Genomic DNA, 20,235 nt, shown 5'->3' on the forward strand with positions numbered 1-20,235 from the left:
GAATGTCTGAGGAGGACCGCTCTGCCCTCTCCACCTTGGCTCAGGAGGCGAACTCTCTGGCGCATCATCAGATGCAGATGGCCAAACATACGGGAGACACCGCGGGCAAGATGATTGCTCACGCCGTGGCAATCAGGAGGCATGCCTGGCTCAGATCCTCGGGCCTCTCTACATCGTCGAGGCAGGTGATCGAAGACCTCCCATTCGACGCCCTGGGGCTCTTCAATGCGGGAACGGACGACAAGCTGAAGTCAAATCACGACTTCGAGACCTTGGCTTCCAAGTGTGGGTTCGAGAATCAGAACCAGGCGCAGAGGACCAGATGGTTCCAGTACAAACGCCGACACACGGTCCCGTACCGCACCATACAATACCGTCAACCAGTCCGCCCTCTGCATACCTCCCAGCAAACCCACCCTCAGCAACCCCAGCAGCAAAGGAGGCAGCACCAGCAGCAACAACGCTCGCGGTCCCGTCAGGCCTCTGGAGGCAACCAGGCCAGGCGCCGCATTTGACGCCCTAATGGACGATACCGTTTGCTCTTTCGTTACCGATGTTGTTCCCATGTCCCTCCCAATGGTACCCGCCCTCTTCCTTCCATCCGGCTCGACACCATTCGGAGATCGCCTGACAGACTTTCTCCCTGCATGGGAAAATATCACCTCAGATGCATGGGTTTTAAAGATTGTCGACGAAGGCTATGCATTGGAGTTCGAAGAACTCCCACCAACAGGACAGATTGTCGACACCGAACCGTCCTCGGCAATCCTGGCAGAAGTCGAGACCTTGCTTCTAAAGGGGGCAATTTCCCCTCTCCCGGACTCTCAAAACCATCGAGCCTTCTTCTCCAGATACTTTACTATCCCAAAGCCGGATGGCTCCCTCCGCCCCATCCTCGACCTCAGAGACTTAAACACCTTCATCAAACCTCAAAAGTTTCGGATGGTGACGGTATCGTCCATCCTTCCGCTCCTCAGGTATGGGGACTTCTTCGCGTCCGTGGACCTTCGAGATGCTTATTTCCACCTCTCAATCAGAAAGCATCACAGGCACTTCCTGGCCTTCAGGGTAGCGGGACAGACATACGTCTTCAACGTCCTCCCGTTCGGTCTCGTGACGGCACCGAGAACCTTCACCAAATGCATGTCGGTGGTCGCGGCAGCCCTCAGGAGGGAAAAAATCCGCATTTTCCCATACCTAGACGACTGGTTGTTGGCAGCACGCTCCCCAGACCTTCTGCGTCTCCAAGTGGCAAAGACCCTTTCCTTCCTCGAAGACCTGGGCCTTCAGCTGAACAGGGAGAAGTCCCATCTCGAGCCCACCACCTGCATAAAATTCATCGGCGCCATGTTCGATTCTCTCTCCCAGACAGTCTTCCTTCCGGAGGAGAGGTTCAGAGCTCTTCGAGCCGAAGTGCTCAGAGTGCGTCGATCCCGAATGGTCCCGGCGAAGCAGATACAAGTCCTCCTCGGGCACATGGCCTCCACGGTGATGGTGACACCATTGGCGAGGCTCCGCTTCCGTCCCCTCCAGAGATGGTTCTTGGACCACTTCAATCCCATGCGGGACAGTGCTGCAAAACGCCTGCTGATACCGAAGCCGGTGAAGGACTCTCTAAACTGGTGGATGAACCGCCAGCATGTCTGCAGAGGCGTCCCGTTCCACCCAGAACCCCCAGCTGTCACGATAACGACAGACGCCTCGATGTTCGCATGGGGATGCCATACAGGAGAGCTCTCAGTCCACGACCTCTGGTCTCCACAAGAGAGACAGTGCCATATAAACTACCTGGAGCTGCTGGCAATCTTCAAAGCCCTGAGGGCATTTGCTCTCTTAGTCGCGGGGAAGTCGGTCCAGATCCTCACGGACAATATGGTGGCAATGTTCTACGTGAACAAGCAGGGGGGAACGGGCTCGAGAAAACTTCTCAAGCTGTCACTGGAACTTTGGGACTGGTGTGTGGCCAGGTCGGTGTCGATAACAACTTTGCACCTCCCGGGAGAGGTCAACGTCGAGGCCGACGCACTCAGCAGGACCAGGGCAACCTCCCACGAGTGGAAGTTGAACCCCGATGAACTGGCCAAGATCTTCAGGGATTGGGGCCTCCCGACCGCAGACCTTTTCGCGTCGCCGCAAAACGCTCAGCTCCCTCAGTTCGGTGCCCGGCTTGCTCCGAACACGGTACCGGGATGTCTCGGGGACGCGTTCCTACTGGACTGGTCGCGGCATCTCCTCTACCTCTTCCCTCCCTTCCCGCTCATCCCGAGGGTGATCGAGAGAATCCAGTCGGCGCAAACGAACTGCATCTTGATCGCGCCGGAATGGCCACGACAACCGTGGTTCTCGGTCCTTCTCCAACTATCGGGGGGACGGATGAGACGCCTTCCACTTCGGCAGGATCTGCTTTCCCGGGAGGACGGCCAGCTTCTCCACCCCGACCTCGCTTCTCTGCATCTTTCGGCGTGGAGGATCCAGTTCTGAGGTCCCTGTGCCCGGGAGTTCTCCCGATCCTAGAGGCAGCCCACAAACCAGCGACCAAAAAGTGCTACTCGGCGTGCCTTAACCGCTTCCAGGCCTTCCTCTCCGAGAAGGGCCTAGACGATCATCAACCGTCGATACCGTCAATCCTCTCGTTCTTGCTGCATCTTACTGAACGGGGCTTGTCGCTGTCGTCACTCAAATCCCACCTGGCAGCTATCTCTTGGCAGTTTCAACGGACAGGAGAGGCCTCCTTGTTCAAGGAGAGCTCCGTGAAGTCTTTCCTGCGGGGTTTCAACAACCTACACCCCCCAGTCCGCTCCCCGACTCCGGGTTGGGATCTCGACCTTGTGCTGGCTCGGCTCGTGCAGGAGCCTTTTGAACCAATAACATCTATTGACCTTCGACTTCTGTCGTGGAAGGTGGCTTTTCTTGTTGCCATCACCTCGGCCCGTAGGCCTTCGGAACTGGCAGCACTGCGTGTGGACGAACCATATTTTGTTGTCCACGAGGACAGAGCAGTCCTCCGCACGGATGTGTCATTCCTTCCCAAGGTTGTGTCCCCTTTCCATGTGAATGAAGACATTGTCCTTCCCTCGTTGTGTCAGCACCCCTCTACCCCAAGGGAAGAGAGACTTCATATGCTCGATGTGCGGAGGGCTTTACTCTGTTATAAGGACAGAACTGCTCGGTCTCGAAGGACTCAGAGACTGTTTGTAGCGTACGCCCGAGAGAAATTAGGCCTGCCGATCACGGCGCAACGCCTGTCCCATTGGATCACTTCGACAATCGAGCTTTGTTACCAACTTGCTCGACAGCAACCCCCATTGGTTGTCCGGGCTCGGTCAACCAGGGCTATGGCGACATCGACGGCCTTCCTTAAGGGGATTCCCTTGGACGCTATTTGCAAAGCGGCCATTTGGAAGAATCCTCAGACATTTGTCTCACATTATAGACTAAATACCAGGTGTACACCTGACATGGCCTTTGGGAGGGCGATTTTGGAATCATGTCCTTCCTAACACTTGCAAAGTGTTTTTCCTTGTGCTGATTGATACCAGGTGTTTTTTCCTTTTCCTTGTGCTGATCGGTACCGAGGGCTTCTTCGGTACCGTACATTGTTTGAGTGTTGTTTACCATGTTTTACTTGAACTCGACTGTTTACCGGTGCCAGTGAATGTAGTTGCACCTTTTTACTTGATGCCTTACTGCCTGGGGCACAGGCAACCTTGCACTATAGCCTAATGAGGCTCACCACGGGTAGTGTTTGTGTCGATATCGACGCCTTTTTGCCTTGCTAATGTGTTTTGCACTTGTTAACAAAACTGTTTTTGTGTAACTACTTAATGTGCCCTCATTGCAATGAGTGTCTGCGAAAATCACCATGTGTTTTAATTCAAGGGTCATGAGATGGTTCTTATTGTTCACGAATGCCCTCATTTATTGAGTGTCTTTCACTGTTAATTGGTCACCCTCGCGTGACCGGGAGGATCACGTACTCCCATAAGTTTTATGCACTGTACCCTTCTTCGGAAGTGATTACAATCTCTTGTTTGCTAACTGTTTGCACTTAATAAAATTGTTTGGCCCTTGACTTGACTAGTCGGTTTGCATTCTTCCCGCCTCCGGGACCTGAGCTTGCTAGTCTCCACAAGTGTGCATTCGCAGAGACCACGAAGAAAAATGGTAGGTTACATACCTGTGACCATCTTTCTTCGAGTGGTGCTCTGCGAATTCACACTAACCCGCCCAGCCTCCCCTCTATGCAAACCTCCAATTTCTCGCTACCGTAGCGGCGTAGGAATTGGATCGGTGTGCGCGGGGCGCCCTTTTATCCCCTGCCGGGGCTGGGCGGGGTTACCGCCAAAACTTGAAAGTTTTTAAAATGTAGAAGTTTCCGTTGGAGCCCACGCAGGCGCAGTCTCTCCACAAGTGTGAATTCGCAGAGCACCACTCGAAGAAAGATGGTCACAGGTATGTAACCTACCATTATCATTTATACTGAGCTTAATTTGTAATTCTATAGAAATCATGTTTAAGAAACATATGAAAAGAACTCTTTTAATCAACCATATTTACAATGCTTAGCAAGGTTATTAGGGTTGCAATCCTGAGTGGATGTAGGTTGGTTTAACTCCTAGAGACAATTATTTAGACATATTTTATTCAACAAAGTGAAATCTACCACATTTTCACTTTTGTGGCAACAACTCCCGTGTGCATTACAAGAAAGAGCATTTTAAAACTAAAGAAAGCAAAAATTACTGGGCTTGATCCATTCATACATCACCTTTCTTGGTAGCTTCCCTTTTCTTCCTTTCTGCTGAATTACGGCTATCCATTCCTTGTTCTAAATTAGACGAGCAGTGGGAGCGATTGGTGGGTTGTCCTGAAGTCTTAGGAGAGCTTTTGTTCTCTGAAATAACAGCATTTTTATCTTCTTTCTCCGACTGTCCTCCTTCCTCTGAATCACTTAAAACTTTAGCTTTTCTGCAGTGAGTGGCTAACCTTTTTGGTAAACTACTGTCTCTCTCTGGCTCAGAATCCTCCTCAGAGTTGCTCCTGGCATCTTTTTTGTGTAAAGATGCAGTTTTTTTAACAACCCTCTCTTCTGGCATGGAACTTTGAGGACTGTCTTCGGAAGAGTCCATTATGCCCTTTAATTTGGAAGGTTTGTGAAAAACAACTCTCTGTTTATGACCATTAATATGATAGCACTTTGGTGTTTTTTGCACACCACAATCAGAATCTGAGCTTCCACTTTCAGACTCTCTAACATGCCTTTTTCGAAGAGGATAACTATCTTGACAGGGACTTCTCACGTCAAATTGTTCTTTCTCACTTTCAGATGTAAAATAACTTTCTTCATCACAGTCTTTTAGCAACACTTTTCTGGCTGCAGCAGAGGCACTACGATGAGGCAATATTCTGTTTTTACATCCAATAACAGCACTTTCTGAGCTAGAGCACTCCTCTTCTACATCACTCATAAGTCTTAATTTATTAGCTGCCACAGTAGCACTTCTACGTGGAACTTTTCTGTGCCTCCCACGCCTGTTGTTTGTAGTTCTACATAGCTCATTTGAAGTATCTGTTTCTTTCATTGGTATTCTTTTTCTGGCAGTTCTCTGACTATTTTCATTCTCTTCAGAAGCTAGGCATAATACAAATGTGCACAAAAGTCAAATATTTTTGAAGTTGTACACTACCCTTAATTTATGTTACTGGCATACTACTACCATTTGAATCCCCAGAAAATCATTTATATGTTAGTTCTCACACAATTGATAACATATCAGGAGAGTTATCTGAAAAGATCTTGGAAAGGATGCATTTAATATAGCATTTTCCTAAGCTAGCATATATGCAAATGAAAAATTCCAAACTCGCATCCTGCCAGTTGCTTTGCCTCTCTTTTAATTTCTTGGAATTTGAGCTACTGATTTTGACCTTTCCTTGCATATATTAGCACAGGAAGTCCTACTGCTGCATGACCTCTCCATATCTTCTATAACACCCAGTGGTGAGCACTCAGGGAGTCATTTCAACTACCAGAAGCTTTGCTGATAAAGTTAATAAGCAAGAAAAGTCTCCAGGGAGACTTGATATGCTCATTTTCTCATTAACAAAAAACACTAAAATTTAATATTAAGCTCTTTTTAGAATGGTGATCTGATTACATTTCTCTTTGCTGCGATATTTGTTATAATCTAGTGTGACTATTGGCTTTAATATCTTATAATAATACTAATAATAAAACATTATTTTTATCTCGCCCTCTCTCCCCATGAGGACTCACGGCTATTTACAACCGGCAACGGCAAACATTCAGTGCCATAAAGTGCAATCAAAAACCAAAATAACCAAAGCAATCATAAATTTAAAAAAATTAGCACCCACATCAAGTAATAGTGAAAACATTACAACAAATTAGATATGACATAGTAAAATTACGTTTAACAAATAATCATTTAGGAGACAAATCTTCAAAATTAAGGCTAATATAAAATTTAGGATAGTTAATTTAGTTATTTTAGCAATGTTATGCATTTTTGTCTTTCTTAGTATATTTTATTGACTTTGGGAAAGGGGGACAAAAGATATGGTTATTTCAAAATAAATACAGAGCTACATACCTGGCATAACAGAGTGGGCAACTCTGGTTCTGCAATCAACATCTTTTTTTATTTGTTTTTGATTATGTGCTCTATTTCTAGTAACCCTTAAGTTTTTCTTTTTCCCATGTAATCCATTATATGGTAAAGAAGATGAAATAGCTGGAGAACTTTCTTTGCTTTCCTCTGAACTACTTGAAGATGAATCCATTGTTGATTGCTCTAGTTCACTTTCTGAGAACAAAGTTAGAGATATTTACAACTCACCAGAAGTATCCAGATTTAACAGCATGGGAAGATAAAAATAAATTTTGAATTCTTCTGTAGCCTTATGCCGGTCAAATGCTATTTTTTTCTGTTGACAAAAGATTCTGAACAAATTGTTGCTAACAATGGATCTCAAGTATTCAAAATTCTGGAGTTCTAAGAAATACAATAGATTATTCACTCCAATGAAACAAACTTTTGTGCCCATCATAGCCTTTGTAAAAATCTGTGTTCTAGAATCTCTTTAAAAAGAAAAAAAGAAAAAAAAGAAGAAGACACATGAAAGAAGAGTTACTGGAAGTTTAACAGTTGAGAAGCACTAGCAGCAAATCCACTGCTGATATTCCTGTTGATGTTCCTGTTGTTAAACCTCCAAAATAATGAAGGGAAAAAAGACCTGATGAGAGATTCAAATTGTCCAGACACCCCTAGAAACAGTAAAAAAATCACATAAAGCATAGGATCAACAGGAGGAATAATTTTTAAATGCTTTCAAAAAGCAAGGAAGGACAGAAAAAAGTAATTACCCATCATTTGGTCTCCCAAAGGTACCTAATAAGAGGCAGGAAATGACAGTGCCCTTCATCTTAAGTTCTCTCTTTTCTACTATCTGTAGGAATCTGCCTGCTTCAATCGACAGCCAGGTTGAGACACAGGAGAGTTTGCAAATACTATTACAAGTTATTGCAACATGTTTTCTTCATAGATTACTCACCTGATAATAACGTGGAACTGCGTAGCACAGCCGTGCTTCTTGTTCGTACATATTGCCCAAAAGAAGATTCAGAATTGGAGTCTGAAGATAAGTTGGCAATGCTGCGGCTACAGCTGCCTGTATTTAGTTTAAGGCTTGTACAGATGCTTCTACATGAGTTATTTTGGTTAGATAAGTCTTCTGCCTCAGACTGAATTTTTGGCTGAGATTTGCATTGCTTCTGCTTTGAATTTCTTGACAAAAAAGTAAGACAATATAAATTTTATGAATATAGATTTTGTAATATTTCTTTGTGTTTAAAATGTTTTTCAACTTTATGGAATACTGCAATTTGTACTATGAAATTAATTTTAAGATGCAACACAATTTTAGAAAGTATTCATAAATAGAAGTGTCTCACCCACACTTTCAGTAATACATATAAAAATTAAACTGCAGAAATATCTGATAATACATTTTCTGTTAACCTTTTCAGTTAGCCAACACCTCTTCATCTGATCAGATGCACAATTTTATACTATGCTACTTTAAAGTGGAATCTAAGGTATGACAGATTGCTTATGTGTAACTGGGGTCTATGCCTTCACAAACATGAGTTTTCATGCTTGTGCTGAGATCCTATTGGAATGTTCTAGAGCAGAGAGGCTGCCCTCCTCATACTGCAGTTGATTTTTCCCACCAAGCTAACATCCCCTCAATGACTAAATCCAGCAATGGCAGAGACCTAAACAGAGGGGAAGGCATGGGGTGGGTTTGTGTGAGGGCATGCGGACCACACAAAGAATCAGTTACAGGTAAGCAGCCTGTTAAATCATCTTCTTTTGTGGTCTCTGGGCCTCACACAAATAGATTACTATGAAGTTTGGCAATGGGTGGTAGGTCAGGTCACTGCATAACAGAATAAAGAGTAGCCTGGCCAAATCCTGCAAATGCTTTTGCACTACAGTCCAATCTGTAATGTCTGATAAAAGTTATTCTTCGTTATTTCTGCCAATCACACAACTGGGAGTCTGCACAATCTGCATTGATGGAGGACATGGAAATGAAACCCACTGTGTGCTGACTAGTGTCAGACTGCAACTGTAACAAAACAGTCAGGACCAAAGTTGGAGGAGTAATTGTAACTTGAGTTGTAGTAACAATAAGCTCAGTAGTTGGTGCTGGTGTTGATAGCTAGAGAAGTAGTTACTAAAGCCTCAGCTGAGATTTCACCCATGTTTTGCTGCAGGAGAGATATCCCACTTCTTTTGACCAAAGTCAAATTAAGTGTTCAGCACAGGCCCCCAGAGGTAGCAAAGGATTATTTGCCCACAGCTGTGAGATGCACTCTCTAAATACTATCAGGCTTGGTAAAAGGCTGGTGTTGAATGCAACATCAGTCCTCCTTGTGACCACCAAAGCCTGTTGTTGTATATCTTGGATTTATGGCACTTGGGCTTACTCATTGACCTCTTTTGTTGTTGTTGTTCATTCGTTCAGTCGTTTCCGACTCTTCGTGACCACAGAGCGCCCTCTACCTGGACATAATTCTGGTTTATGGCTTCTTGACTTCAGACTATTAATTATTGTAGATTCTGTGCCTCAGGGTCTGAACTCTTATAAGAGTGGGACAATGGGTCCAAAGCCTGTGACATCATAATTTTCAGTACCAGGAAGCTGCATTGGTCCTGACGTTTCTGCTGCCAGTTTCAAAGCCAAAAAGGGCTTCAGATTTGTCACACAATTTAGTAACAAACGCGATGAAGACCAATTTACAAGCTGCTTCTTGATCCAAAATGTAGATTGTTGCCAGAAGTGAACTGAAGACGAGAAGCCCAACCTTTCAGAACTTGATTAGTAAATCAGCAGCAGGTCTAGTGTATGTAGTGTTATGCCCGACTCTCAAACAGAGTAAGCATTCAGTATGGCCGTTAGATAATGACCCTTTTCACTGACACAAGGAACAATTTTTAAATAAAAAGGCAGAAGATACAGAAGGGAGAGGAGGTTTGTGGTACAGATAGAGAAAAATATGAAGTAATTAGTGAAATATGAAGAAAAAGATTAAAATAGAAGCAAAACTATTCAACACTAGACCACACTGAAAGAAGTGAGAGAAAATGAAGGGATGATAGCTTAGTGGGTAATATCATGCATAGTACACAGAGGAACAAGGTTCCCAGAAAGCTAACCACCTCCAGAACATGTTGATATGGTCTCTGCACTGATATAAAAATCCATTTGTGTGAGACACAGAGATCATGAAGATGAGCCCTCATCCTAGTTCCAACAGTACAGCCATTTCTGCTATGAGAAATATAATGTTAGATCCAAGTCTGATTTAGGAGATTACCGGAGTGTTTTGGTAGTGGACTCTGTAGACTTGCCCTGCAATTTTCTATTGTATTTCTGACTTCTCCGGCCTCTCCGCAATCTTTTGTTGTATTTTTGTCCAGTTCTGAAGTCAGAGAGGAGTTTCCTTATTTTTTCCTCAAACAGTGCAGATATTCTCAATGTCATGCTATAAATCTATATTGGGAAATAAAGAGTGAACATTAAAATACTCGAGCCAAGTTCTCAAACACAAAAATAAACACAATTCATAAATTATGTGAGATTTACCCCTTTAAATGACTGTATAAGTTAATGCCATTTTGTTTATATTGGCCATTATGGACTAGTGTAGAACCAATTTATGTAAGTAAAACTGCTATTGGCACATCACTTAAATTCTGAGCTTATACCTTATTTCCCAAATTCACTACAGCCCAGAATTCCATTTAGCTAATTATGGGGCGCTATTCTGCCAATAGCTTGGCTCTCTTTTAAATTGCAACAGAATTATTTCAAATTGGTCAATCACTAAGTTAATTATTTGAACAGAAACAGCCAGCAGAATGGACAGCTCCATTTTTTCACCTACAAATGATACCATAATGCCTTTCCCAATATTTTTAATAGATTTTTAAAATTCTGGGAGATTGGATTAGGTTTTTCATTGAGCTTTTGCTTGGTTTATATGTTGTTGTTCATTTGTTCAGTCGTCTCCGACTCTTCATGACCTCATGGACCAGCCCACGCCAGAGCTCCCTGTCGGCCGTCACCATTCCAAGCTCCTTCAAGGTCAGTCCAGTCACTTCAAGGATGCCATCCATCCATCTTGCCCTTGGTCGGCCCCTCTTCCATTTACCTTCCACTTTCCCCAGAATAATTGTCTTCTCTAGGTTTTGCTGTCTCCTCATGATGTGGCCAAAGTACTTCAACTTTGTCTCTAGTATCCTTCCCTCCAATGAGCAGTCGGGCTTTATTTCCTGGAGGATGGACTGGTTGGATCTTCTCGCAGTCCAAGGCACTCTCAGAACTTTCCTCCAACACCACAGCTCAAAAGCATCGATCTTCCTTCGCTCAGCCTTCCCTAAGGTCCAGCTCTCACATCCGTAGGTTACTACAGGGAATACCATGGCTTTGACTAGGTGGATCTTTGTTGCCAGTCTGATGTCTCTACTCTTTACTATTTTATCGAGACTGGACATTGCTCTCCTCCCAAGAAGTAAGCGTCTTCTGATTTCCTGGCCACAGTCTGCATCTGCAGTAATCTTTGCACCTAGAAATACAAAGTCTGTCACGGCCTCCACATATTCTCCCTCTATTTTCCAGTTGTCAATCATTCTTGTTGCCATAATCTTGGGTTTTTTTTTATGTTTAGCTGCAACCCAGTTTTTGCGCTTTCTTCTTTCACCTTGATCAGAAGGCTCCTCTGCTCCTCCTCACTTTTGGTTTATATAGTTTCTTTTATTTTGGCAAGCTTTTTATTAGTTGTATTTAAATCACTTTTGTGGTTTTTTTATTTGATTTGTCAGGTATTTTTTCTATTATAATCTGTAAAATTTGTATGACCTGTTTGACTATATTATTTCAAACCTGCATGTTCAACATGTTGTAATAAAATGTTAAAGGTCTACAAGACTGTTTTTAGAGGGAAAACAGTCATTCATAGTTTAAAAAAAATGTTTGTCACTTTTTATATAAGAAACGAACTCAATGGCTGCTGGCAAGAACCACTTACATGTAGACATCATGTTCAGGAGGTGTATGCAATAAACACATCCTACACATCCAAATGAACCAATTTATCTCTGACCACTTCCTACTATTTTATGTAGTTTAAAACTGCATTAGTTTCACACAGTTTAGCAAATGTATACAGTATCATTTTAGATAAGTACAACTTGTGGTTTTAGGTATTTGTAACTTAAGTTATCCCTTCTCCACCTTGGTAACACTTTCTTTCACCCTTCAATGCCAACACTGCCTCAATCCTTCTTTAATTAATCTAAATGCAAATTGGACTGTTATGGAAAATAATATAGAAATGTTACCTTGGACCTCTTATTGGGGGTATAAGCTTTAGCATTGCTAAATATTAATCTGATATCTTTACATAGTTCCATTGGTGTGTCATAATTTCCAGCTTCTAGCGTCTCCTTTACAGTGCTCAAGTCCATTGGTGTGTCTATAATTTCCCTGTAGTCCTAAATAAAGAAACCAAAATGACTACATTATTTAAACATTTTGGGGCTGCGAAATAAAATGGGGGTGGGCTTCTATTATATGCATATGCTCTTGACAAGGCCAAACATGACACAGTTTGCAGTATAACCCAGGTGAATAATATAAACTATAATTTGTGAGATAAATAAGACAGACGGATAGACACAGTTTTAAACATACAACCTTATGGACCAATTCTGAAATTCGTATTTCTTAATCCACCATAGGGAGTAGTATTTGAAGAATGTTAGAACAAACTATAAGACAATTCTGGAAATATGAGAGTAAATCTCAAAACCCTGCATTTTTGCAATGTCTTTCTCTTCCATGCATACTCTTCCAAAATTGTCCTTGTGAAAAAATCTCAAATCATGGGTATTTTGTTTTAACTTGCAAAACACTGCTTTGTTAAAACTGGTGTCAGCAGGTTTTATTCTCTTTAATGTTTTAATTTGTACTGTTAGCAATCTTCAGTTTTACTGGAGAAAGGAAAGATGCAAAATTAATTAAATTAATTTCAAACTGGGGTTACTTTGGAACACTTTATGCATCGTAGTATTGGTGACAATAATATTAACATGAGGTATTTCAATGTGAATTTATACATGGGTCAATCATTTGCATTTAGTCACTGTTCATAGAGCTTCTCCATCTTGGTATCACTTCCACTCACCCACAAAGGTCAAAATGACAGGAGTTAAGAGTCCAAAACAGGTTTGAAAAAGCTGATACAATGCCAAATGGAATTTAATGTTCTGCATTATTAATCTCAAACAAACATCTTGTAATTATCCTGGCTGTTTTTCAAGTTAAGAAACTCAGAGGAGATTATCTCTATAAAGTGAAAGAAAGTAATCATAGTCTCATCAATAAATAGTAACTTACTTGGTACTGATTCAGATCAACAGGTTGTCTGAATGGCTCAGAATCCTCACATTGGAAAATTAAATTTATAAGTTCCATGCATTGCTTCTTCCAATTATTTCCATCAAAGCTAGGTTTCACAATGGTTTTCTTCTTCATGGTCTGCCGCTTTAAGACAGAAGTATAATATGCCTAAATAACACATCAATGAATGGTCTACATATACCTAAGACATTAGGATATGACATCAATATTACTGGACTATAATATTCCACACAGCAACAAAACTGCAAAATTGCTAGTATCTTCCGAAAAGGGTGAAAATTATGGCTGAATCAGGCTAACTTACTTTTTTAGATTGTGCTCTTGGTATGTAAGCCTCTTCATCATCCTACAAAACAAACAAAACATTTTGAAACATTATGGAACAGAGATAAAGTGCCAGACACCATCTTACTTAGCAAATTCATAATGCAAAGTCAATACTGGTGTGATTTAAGAAAAACAGAGCTCTAAAACAGCAGTACTGTAAATGAAAATATGTACAACATAAGAATAAAAATGTATTTTTTATTACCAGTTCAGCTGCATCAATGCTATCCTCGCTATTTGTTGCAATACTCAACTCAAAAATATCTGTACAGTTTGGGTTTCTGGAAAATAAAAACATTATGTTTAGGGAAAAAAACTTCAGTTCTTGGCTATCCACAAATCTACAGCTAACACAGCAGAAATTTGTCTTTTGAAATAATGTTGAACCAGGAACATATTTTTAAATGCACTTGCTGTAGCGAACAAACAAATCTGATTAACGTTTCAGCTCACTTTCTAAGACAAAAGGAAAATTTAAAGGTTGGTAATAATAGTAAGTGATAATACATCCAGCCTGATAACTTACATGGAACCATATCCCCACCACAATAGCTACTGGAAGCAATCGTACATCTATACTGAATATGGGCTATGGTTTAGGTATCAGCTGAAAAGCCTATAATTAGTATTTTTAAAACTACTCTTACAGAAACTGACACCACTAGCAATGGCCAGAAATAACACAATTCTGATTTTATTTTATGCACTGAACTTGCATTCATTATGAGTTGGGAATACTTCACTTACCTAATGAATTCTAAGAGTTGATCTGTGATTTTTTGAGCAGACTTGGCAATTGTGCTATTGGGCTCATTGAAGGTGCGGGCATTGCTCTCAATACATCTCACTTCCCAAATCAATGCAGAGAGTCTCCTATAATTAAAGTATATAAAGAGAATACAATTTAAAGTATCATTGGAAAGAGTTATTATGCAAAAATATTACTAAAGCGGGAGATCTTTTATAAGTGAAAGTATCTGAATTTTCATTGATGTTCTAACAGCACTCTACATAAAAATATCCTGCATTTGCCATGTTTGAGTAGAACTGTGACGCTATATAACATATTTTAATCCAACAGAAAATCCACATACAAATACTGAAAGAGGATGAAAAACACAAAAAGCAGTAAGAGCCAGGTATATTGTTCCATATTCTATGGTGTGAGGGGTGTTGAAGGCAGAGGGTCCAGCCCTTGGAGAGGACAGCACGCTGCCCTAATTCAACAGGAAGAAACACAAACAGTGGCTCAAGGCTTGTTGAACAGCAGCCTAGTGATTGGAAGAGTGTGTGTGAAGGGTGAGGCTGGCGGAAAATAAAAAGGAAAGATGCAGAGAAGGGAAGGGAGGAGGAAAACCAGACACCTTTGAATCTTTCTGTGATGAGACTGCAATAAAAGGACTATTGTGAGCACCTTAACAGCTTGCCTGTTTCTGATTGAAGTCTGTTATCCTGCACTTACATGGAAGAGGAAAAGCTTTTAGACATGCATTCCAAAGTGTATGCCATTCCTCTCTCAAGAGAAGAAAAAACTCTCATATATGGTTATGAACAACTCACTGTTCCTTTGTACTACTAAAAATACTAAGATGCTGTGGCTAAAGCAATGACCTGTACCATAGCAGTTCTGAAGGTTGAGTATGCACCAAGAAGAGGACCTTTTGAAGATCTTACTCTGGATTTTCCAGTTTAACATTCAAAGTTAACAAACAAACAACTTCCAACTGAAGTTAAAATTGACTGTGCGCTGAATAACATATAGCACTTTCATCAATTCACTCTATATGAATATTCTTTTATCATGAAGATTTTACAAAATATTCTTTGGAAGGAAATGTATTGGTAGCTTAACTTTTCACCAGCTTTTAAAAATGAAAAATATTCTTTTTTTCTAAAGCCCCATCACACTAACCTGTAAAACCGGTTAAGTAGTCGCATCCGAATAGTCCAAAGGTCTGTTGGATAAGCTATTACTGTACTGTATTTTGGATATGTATTCAGATCAACTGGACCAGCAAACGGTGCTGAAATATCTGTCAGAAAGTAATTTCAGTCAGTTAAAGCACTTGAAATGTGCCATACACAAATTTTCACAAAACTAATCACACAGTATTTTAACATGAGCTAAACTTTGCTTGGATGACTTCAAACAGATTGGAACAAATTGTACTTACCATCACAAAACATATATGCAGGGAATATTCTAATCTTAATCCATCAATCTCATCCCCTACTTCCAAATCTATTTTTTAGATTTCTATATCTTTACCAAGAGTTAGAAGCTGATCAATTGCAGAAATAATCCTTTCACATTCTTCATCCTGGGATCCTCCTTGCCACTCTCCCTTTTGAGGTTTGTATAATAGTTTTGCCATCTCTTCAGCAGACACAGAAACACTGGCTCCCAGTTCCTCAGGTGGCTCAACTACTTATTTAAAACAAATATAGGGGATAAAAAAAGGGGGGATGAAATGCAACCAATTTTAAAAATATCAATTCTTATGATACAACTTGAAGACAACAATATCATTTCTTTTTCTTAAATGGATAAAACTGCAGTCCCTTGTTCATCATTTGCCTATTCAAACATGCCAACTTCTGGGAATGATTCCAACTAAAAAGAAGTCAGAGATATATATGAACTAAATGTCATGATTAAAGTATGTGGTGCAAAGACAATTTTTTAAAGAGCTATTATTGACCAAATTCAACTGAGTTATTTGAATATTCAAAAGGAGCTCACATCAGCTACACTGTTACCACTACAGCTTCACTATAATGAACTAAGCATACACATATGACTTACTTCATTTGCAAGCACACTTTTAATATATTTGTAAAAGATTTCTAAGGAACCATAATTAATATATATCAATTAAACAATATTATGGACAGGACACTTACCTTTAACTGTATTTCTTCAAGTGGTCACCTGTGATTTCACACAACTGAATATTCTGCACCTGCGCAGAGCCTCTTTGAAAACTTCTAGGCAGATTTTTTTTGGCAGTAACCCTGCCCATTCTCCCAAGTACAGGCAGTCCCCGAGTTACAAACATCCAACATACAAACAACTCATAGTTAGGAACAGGGTGAGGCAACAGGAAGTGACAAGGCAGCATGCTGTGCTCTGCAAAAGGATGGTTGAAGGGGCTTCCTTCTTTTGATGGATTTCTTCTTTCAAAGTTCCCTGCATATTTTGCCACTCCAGTTAGGAGGGATACTCCAAAGTAAAGTTTGCTGTTTACAGAGTTGAAATGTTTCCCTTCTCTGTTGGTCAGGATAGTGTTTTGCTAGTTAGAAGACTGAGAGGCTTTGACAACCACACAGCTTGCATTCTGTCTCAACAGTCTCAAAGTCTTTGAGGCTTTTGAAGCCCTTGAGTAGTGGATGTCTGCGATAGCCCTATCAAGGGAATTGATGGAACCAGTGCTTGTTGACAGAGGAGCAATCGAAGTCTGGCCTGAGTTGTGAAGGCTTGGCAATGGTGGCAAGACCCAACAAGGTGGCTCTCCCTAAGGTAGAGGAGACATTTCGAGTGGCCATCAGAGTCTGGAATCTTCGAGGTGCACTGGATGCAGCGTTTAGACTGCAAGGTGGACATCACGACAGCAAGAAGGAAGAAACGTGGAGCACAAAGGCAAGAGCAAAGCTTCAGAAGAGAGCTGCTGCAACAGTGGAAAAAGGGGAATTGGAGAGCCGCAGGCCAGGGCACCTTTTATGTGCTGGGGAGTAGGCGGGGTTACTGCCAAAACTCAAAAATCAGAGCTTAGCAAAAAGCCACCGTTGGACCCTGCCCGGGCAACGTAAATTCACTTCTTTGATTTCACAGAGACCAAGAAGAAAAATTACAGGATATATTGGAAATACATATACTTCTGCACAGTTAGCAAGAAAAATTCTAGCCAATTATTTTTACATACCATTCTCTGGAATCAGTTCCATGTCCCAAGGGCTAAGTCTTTCAATTTCTCCATTATCCCATCTAATAAATAGATGCAAAAGCAAAAATATATTCAGACAGAAAATATTGCTTTTAATGTAAGGCACTGTAAAAGTAGTATTTTTAAAATACAGGTTCTAGGAAACTTAGAGCCTTAGAGCAGAAAGGTTTTGGGGACTTTTCTGCTTTTAATGTTTTGAATCATTGATCTAAATGTCAATGTTGCAGACTTTCTGCTTTTAATGTTTTTATCTTAATGTAATTTTTTAAAACCCTGATTTAAATGTTTTAATGCTACATACTCCTGGTCTGTAATTGTCACAATAAAATTCATTCATTTGTCTAGAGCAAATAAATGAAGCCAAAGTAACTACATGAAAACTATCATACTTTGGATATGCCACAAGGCATGATTCACTAGGAAAGACGGCAAGGGAGAAACCAGTAGGAAAAGAGGAAGATCATATTACTGATGGATGGGCCTAATAAAGAAGTCACGACCCTGTTGATGACAAAATGATTTGAAAATCTTTCCTAGGGTCACCACTAATTAGTCAACTTGATGGCAGATAGCTACTACATCATTGGTGAAACTTTGCTATGTTAATAATACATATTTTATAATGAAAAAATGTCCCTTGGCCAAGGATCTTTATTTTTCTTTCTGGTGTAAAAACTAGGAACTAATGAATAATTATTTCCAAGATGCATCAAGCAACATATGTTCATGTCTAAACCATTTTGAACTGAAAAACGCCTATTCAAAGGCAATTGACACAATCTTTTTAATTCCAAACTGCACTGGGCTTCAATAGTGTTATAATGGTAATTGTGTCCTTCTAATTCAGAATTACCAATTAAATCATTCCAAGTTCTCTGATCCTAAAAAAGTAATTTTATAGAAATTAGTCAGCAGAAGAACTAACATTTGAGCAAAGAGAGGACGAGCAGTTCAATCCTTATGCATATTTATTCTGAAATAAGTCCCACTGTATTCAATGGAGCTTATTTCCTACAGTTGCAGATTATTTCCTAGGAAGCACATTTACAGTTGCAGCTCAATCTTTGTACAGTTCCATACAAAGCAATCATGATTTCCCATATTCCTCTTTATTCGGCTATTTTATTACATTATTCCTGAGATTTCAGATTGTGTATGCTCAGTATAGTCTTGCTCACTGAAAAATCCGAATACATAAAGAAAAAGTGAGAAAGGGCTTGTTTTTCCTATTGTCATCCCATTCTTCATTATAAACAATTACATGCTTTCACTGCCACACACTGCAAATATTTTTAAAATCTGTTTTAATTATCAATCTGAAATGACCAGCTTAAAATAAACACCACCATGCACATACTTAACACTATAGCACTGGAAAGGGCTGTCTGGATATTGTGGTTGATAAGGCTCTTGGCTCAAAACAGTTCCAAACCACCAAGCATCATCAATAATTGAACGAAAGCGGTCATCTGTAAGGAAAAAAAGTCCATCAGATATTATACAATTCAGATTCGAGCCATTTCTAGCAATAGGTCACATGCAAAATGGTGATTATTCATTTCATTTTCTAACTAGTTGCTCTCGAAGACAAATGCATTAAGCTGTGAATTGTATTACTTGCATTCTTCTGATATCAAAGTAGGCAAAGGAAAAACCTGGAAGACTCAAAACTCAAGTCCTCAAAACTTGGAGTTCACTATAAGGATAAAGGAACATTTTCCAAAGTACAAATCCCTACTTTTTATGCAGTAAGACACACTTATTCATTCCACTGTCCTATCAATAAATGTTCAATGCGAAGTGTTCAAGCTCTTAGTTGGATTCTGATAATGAATGCAACCAAGTATCAATATTAGTATACCACTACAAATGCCACACTATTCCTTCCTTTTTTACAGCATTTGACAAGACACTCCCAGCATTTGAGAAGGATACACTTACGAGGTCGCCAGTTTCTTTGCCGAGCTTCATCATAGAATTGACGTAACACTAGGAAATCAATAACATCTGGCATATCATGGTATCTAAGAAGAAGATTAAATTTAGTTATCTGATTTATACAATGACCTTTTTTCTGTACATATTTTCTACATGGAAATCATACGTACTTGAGAGAAAATGATTTGTCCTGAAGATGCCCTGTAATATGATCCATAAGAGTAAGCTTAAGACAGCATAACGTAGGAGGACCAACTTCATAACGAATCCCAACGATTTTCACCAATTCTTGTTCCTAAGCAAGAAGATACACACATAATGAAGATGCCCATTGATATTAGTATAATGACACTTGTTATAATTGTGGAGGAAAGTTATTCAGGATATATATACTTCAAATGCTAAAAAGAAAAGCACTATATTCTTTCTACATGTGACTCTTTAGATACAAAACACAAAGCCCTAATGAGATGGAAAGTAATTGAACAGAGGTGCTTGTTCACATATTTTCTTTATAGATCTAATCTTTCCTTAGGAATATCCAGAAAATGAAAAAAGGGATAGGTGCAGCTTCTGCCTCCATGGATCTCTGCTTCCAAACAAGTGAATCAGAAGCACTGAATCATTGTGGGACAACTATACTTTCTACAAAACTATTCAGCCTTTTCTTCTCTCAACACGGACTACACAAGTGATAGTAACCTTACCCCCAAATCACTCACTTTCCCTCCCTCCAGATTTCTTCACCTCTTCTAAATTCTGGTCAGAACTCTTGTTGGTGAACTGTGCATTTAAATTCTATGACAGTGGCTGGACATTTTTATTTTATGTCTCATATCCATTTTCATTTGATGTCCTATATCCATTTCAAAGGTCATGGAAGTGGCCCATTAACAACTTCTGACCATGGCCCCTGTCTCAGACAAAAATGGTCTGTTCCATACAGTTCTTGAACTGTTTCTCCATAAAGCCTCAGATTTATATCAACAGAAACAAGGGCAATGTTTATACA

The 20,235-nt window shown here is 40.5% G+C and overlaps 1 protein-coding gene across 4 annotated transcripts in view; it reads right to left on the minus strand.

The window, feature by feature from the left end:
- BRWD1 (bromodomain and WD repeat domain containing 1) overlaps positions 1 to 20,235 on the minus strand; it is a 69,074-nt gene that overhangs the window by 9,530 nt on the left and 39,309 nt on the right. For 2 of the 4 annotated variants that reach the window (XM_060770323.2, XM_060770321.2), the window contains exons 26-40: positions 19,394 to 19,518; positions 19,227 to 19,309; positions 18,643 to 18,754; positions 17,265 to 17,326; positions 15,611 to 15,766; positions 15,254 to 15,374; positions 14,089 to 14,214; positions 13,547 to 13,622; positions 13,319 to 13,360; positions 12,991 to 13,137; positions 11,934 to 12,086; positions 9,908 to 10,083; positions 7,576 to 7,808; positions 6,615 to 6,827; positions 4,769 to 5,632 (exon numbers count right to left, since the gene is read on the minus strand). In XM_060770323.2, coding sequence (XP_060626306.2) covers positions 4,769 to 5,632; positions 6,615 to 6,827; positions 7,576 to 7,808; positions 9,908 to 10,083; positions 11,934 to 12,086; positions 12,991 to 13,137; positions 13,319 to 13,360; positions 13,547 to 13,622; positions 14,089 to 14,214; positions 15,254 to 15,374; positions 15,611 to 15,766; positions 17,265 to 17,326; positions 18,643 to 18,754; positions 19,227 to 19,309; positions 19,394 to 19,518 — 2,689 coding nt within the window. Of the gene's footprint in view, positions 1 to 4,768; positions 5,633 to 6,614; positions 6,828 to 7,575; positions 7,809 to 9,907; positions 10,084 to 11,933; positions 12,087 to 12,990; positions 13,138 to 13,318; positions 13,361 to 13,546; positions 13,623 to 14,088; positions 14,215 to 15,253; positions 15,375 to 15,610; positions 15,770 to 17,264; positions 17,327 to 18,642; positions 18,755 to 19,226; positions 19,310 to 19,393; positions 19,519 to 20,235 lie in introns of all 4 variants that reach the window. The other 2 variants (XM_060770320.2, XM_060770319.2) reach the window with 1 other exon arrangement.

This window comes from Anolis sagrei, chromosome 3, assembly GCF_037176765.1.
Source record: "Anolis sagrei isolate rAnoSag1 chromosome 3, rAnoSag1.mat, whole genome shotgun sequence".
Taxonomy (NCBI): Eukaryota; Metazoa; Chordata; class Lepidosauria; order Squamata; family Dactyloidae; genus Anolis; species Anolis sagrei.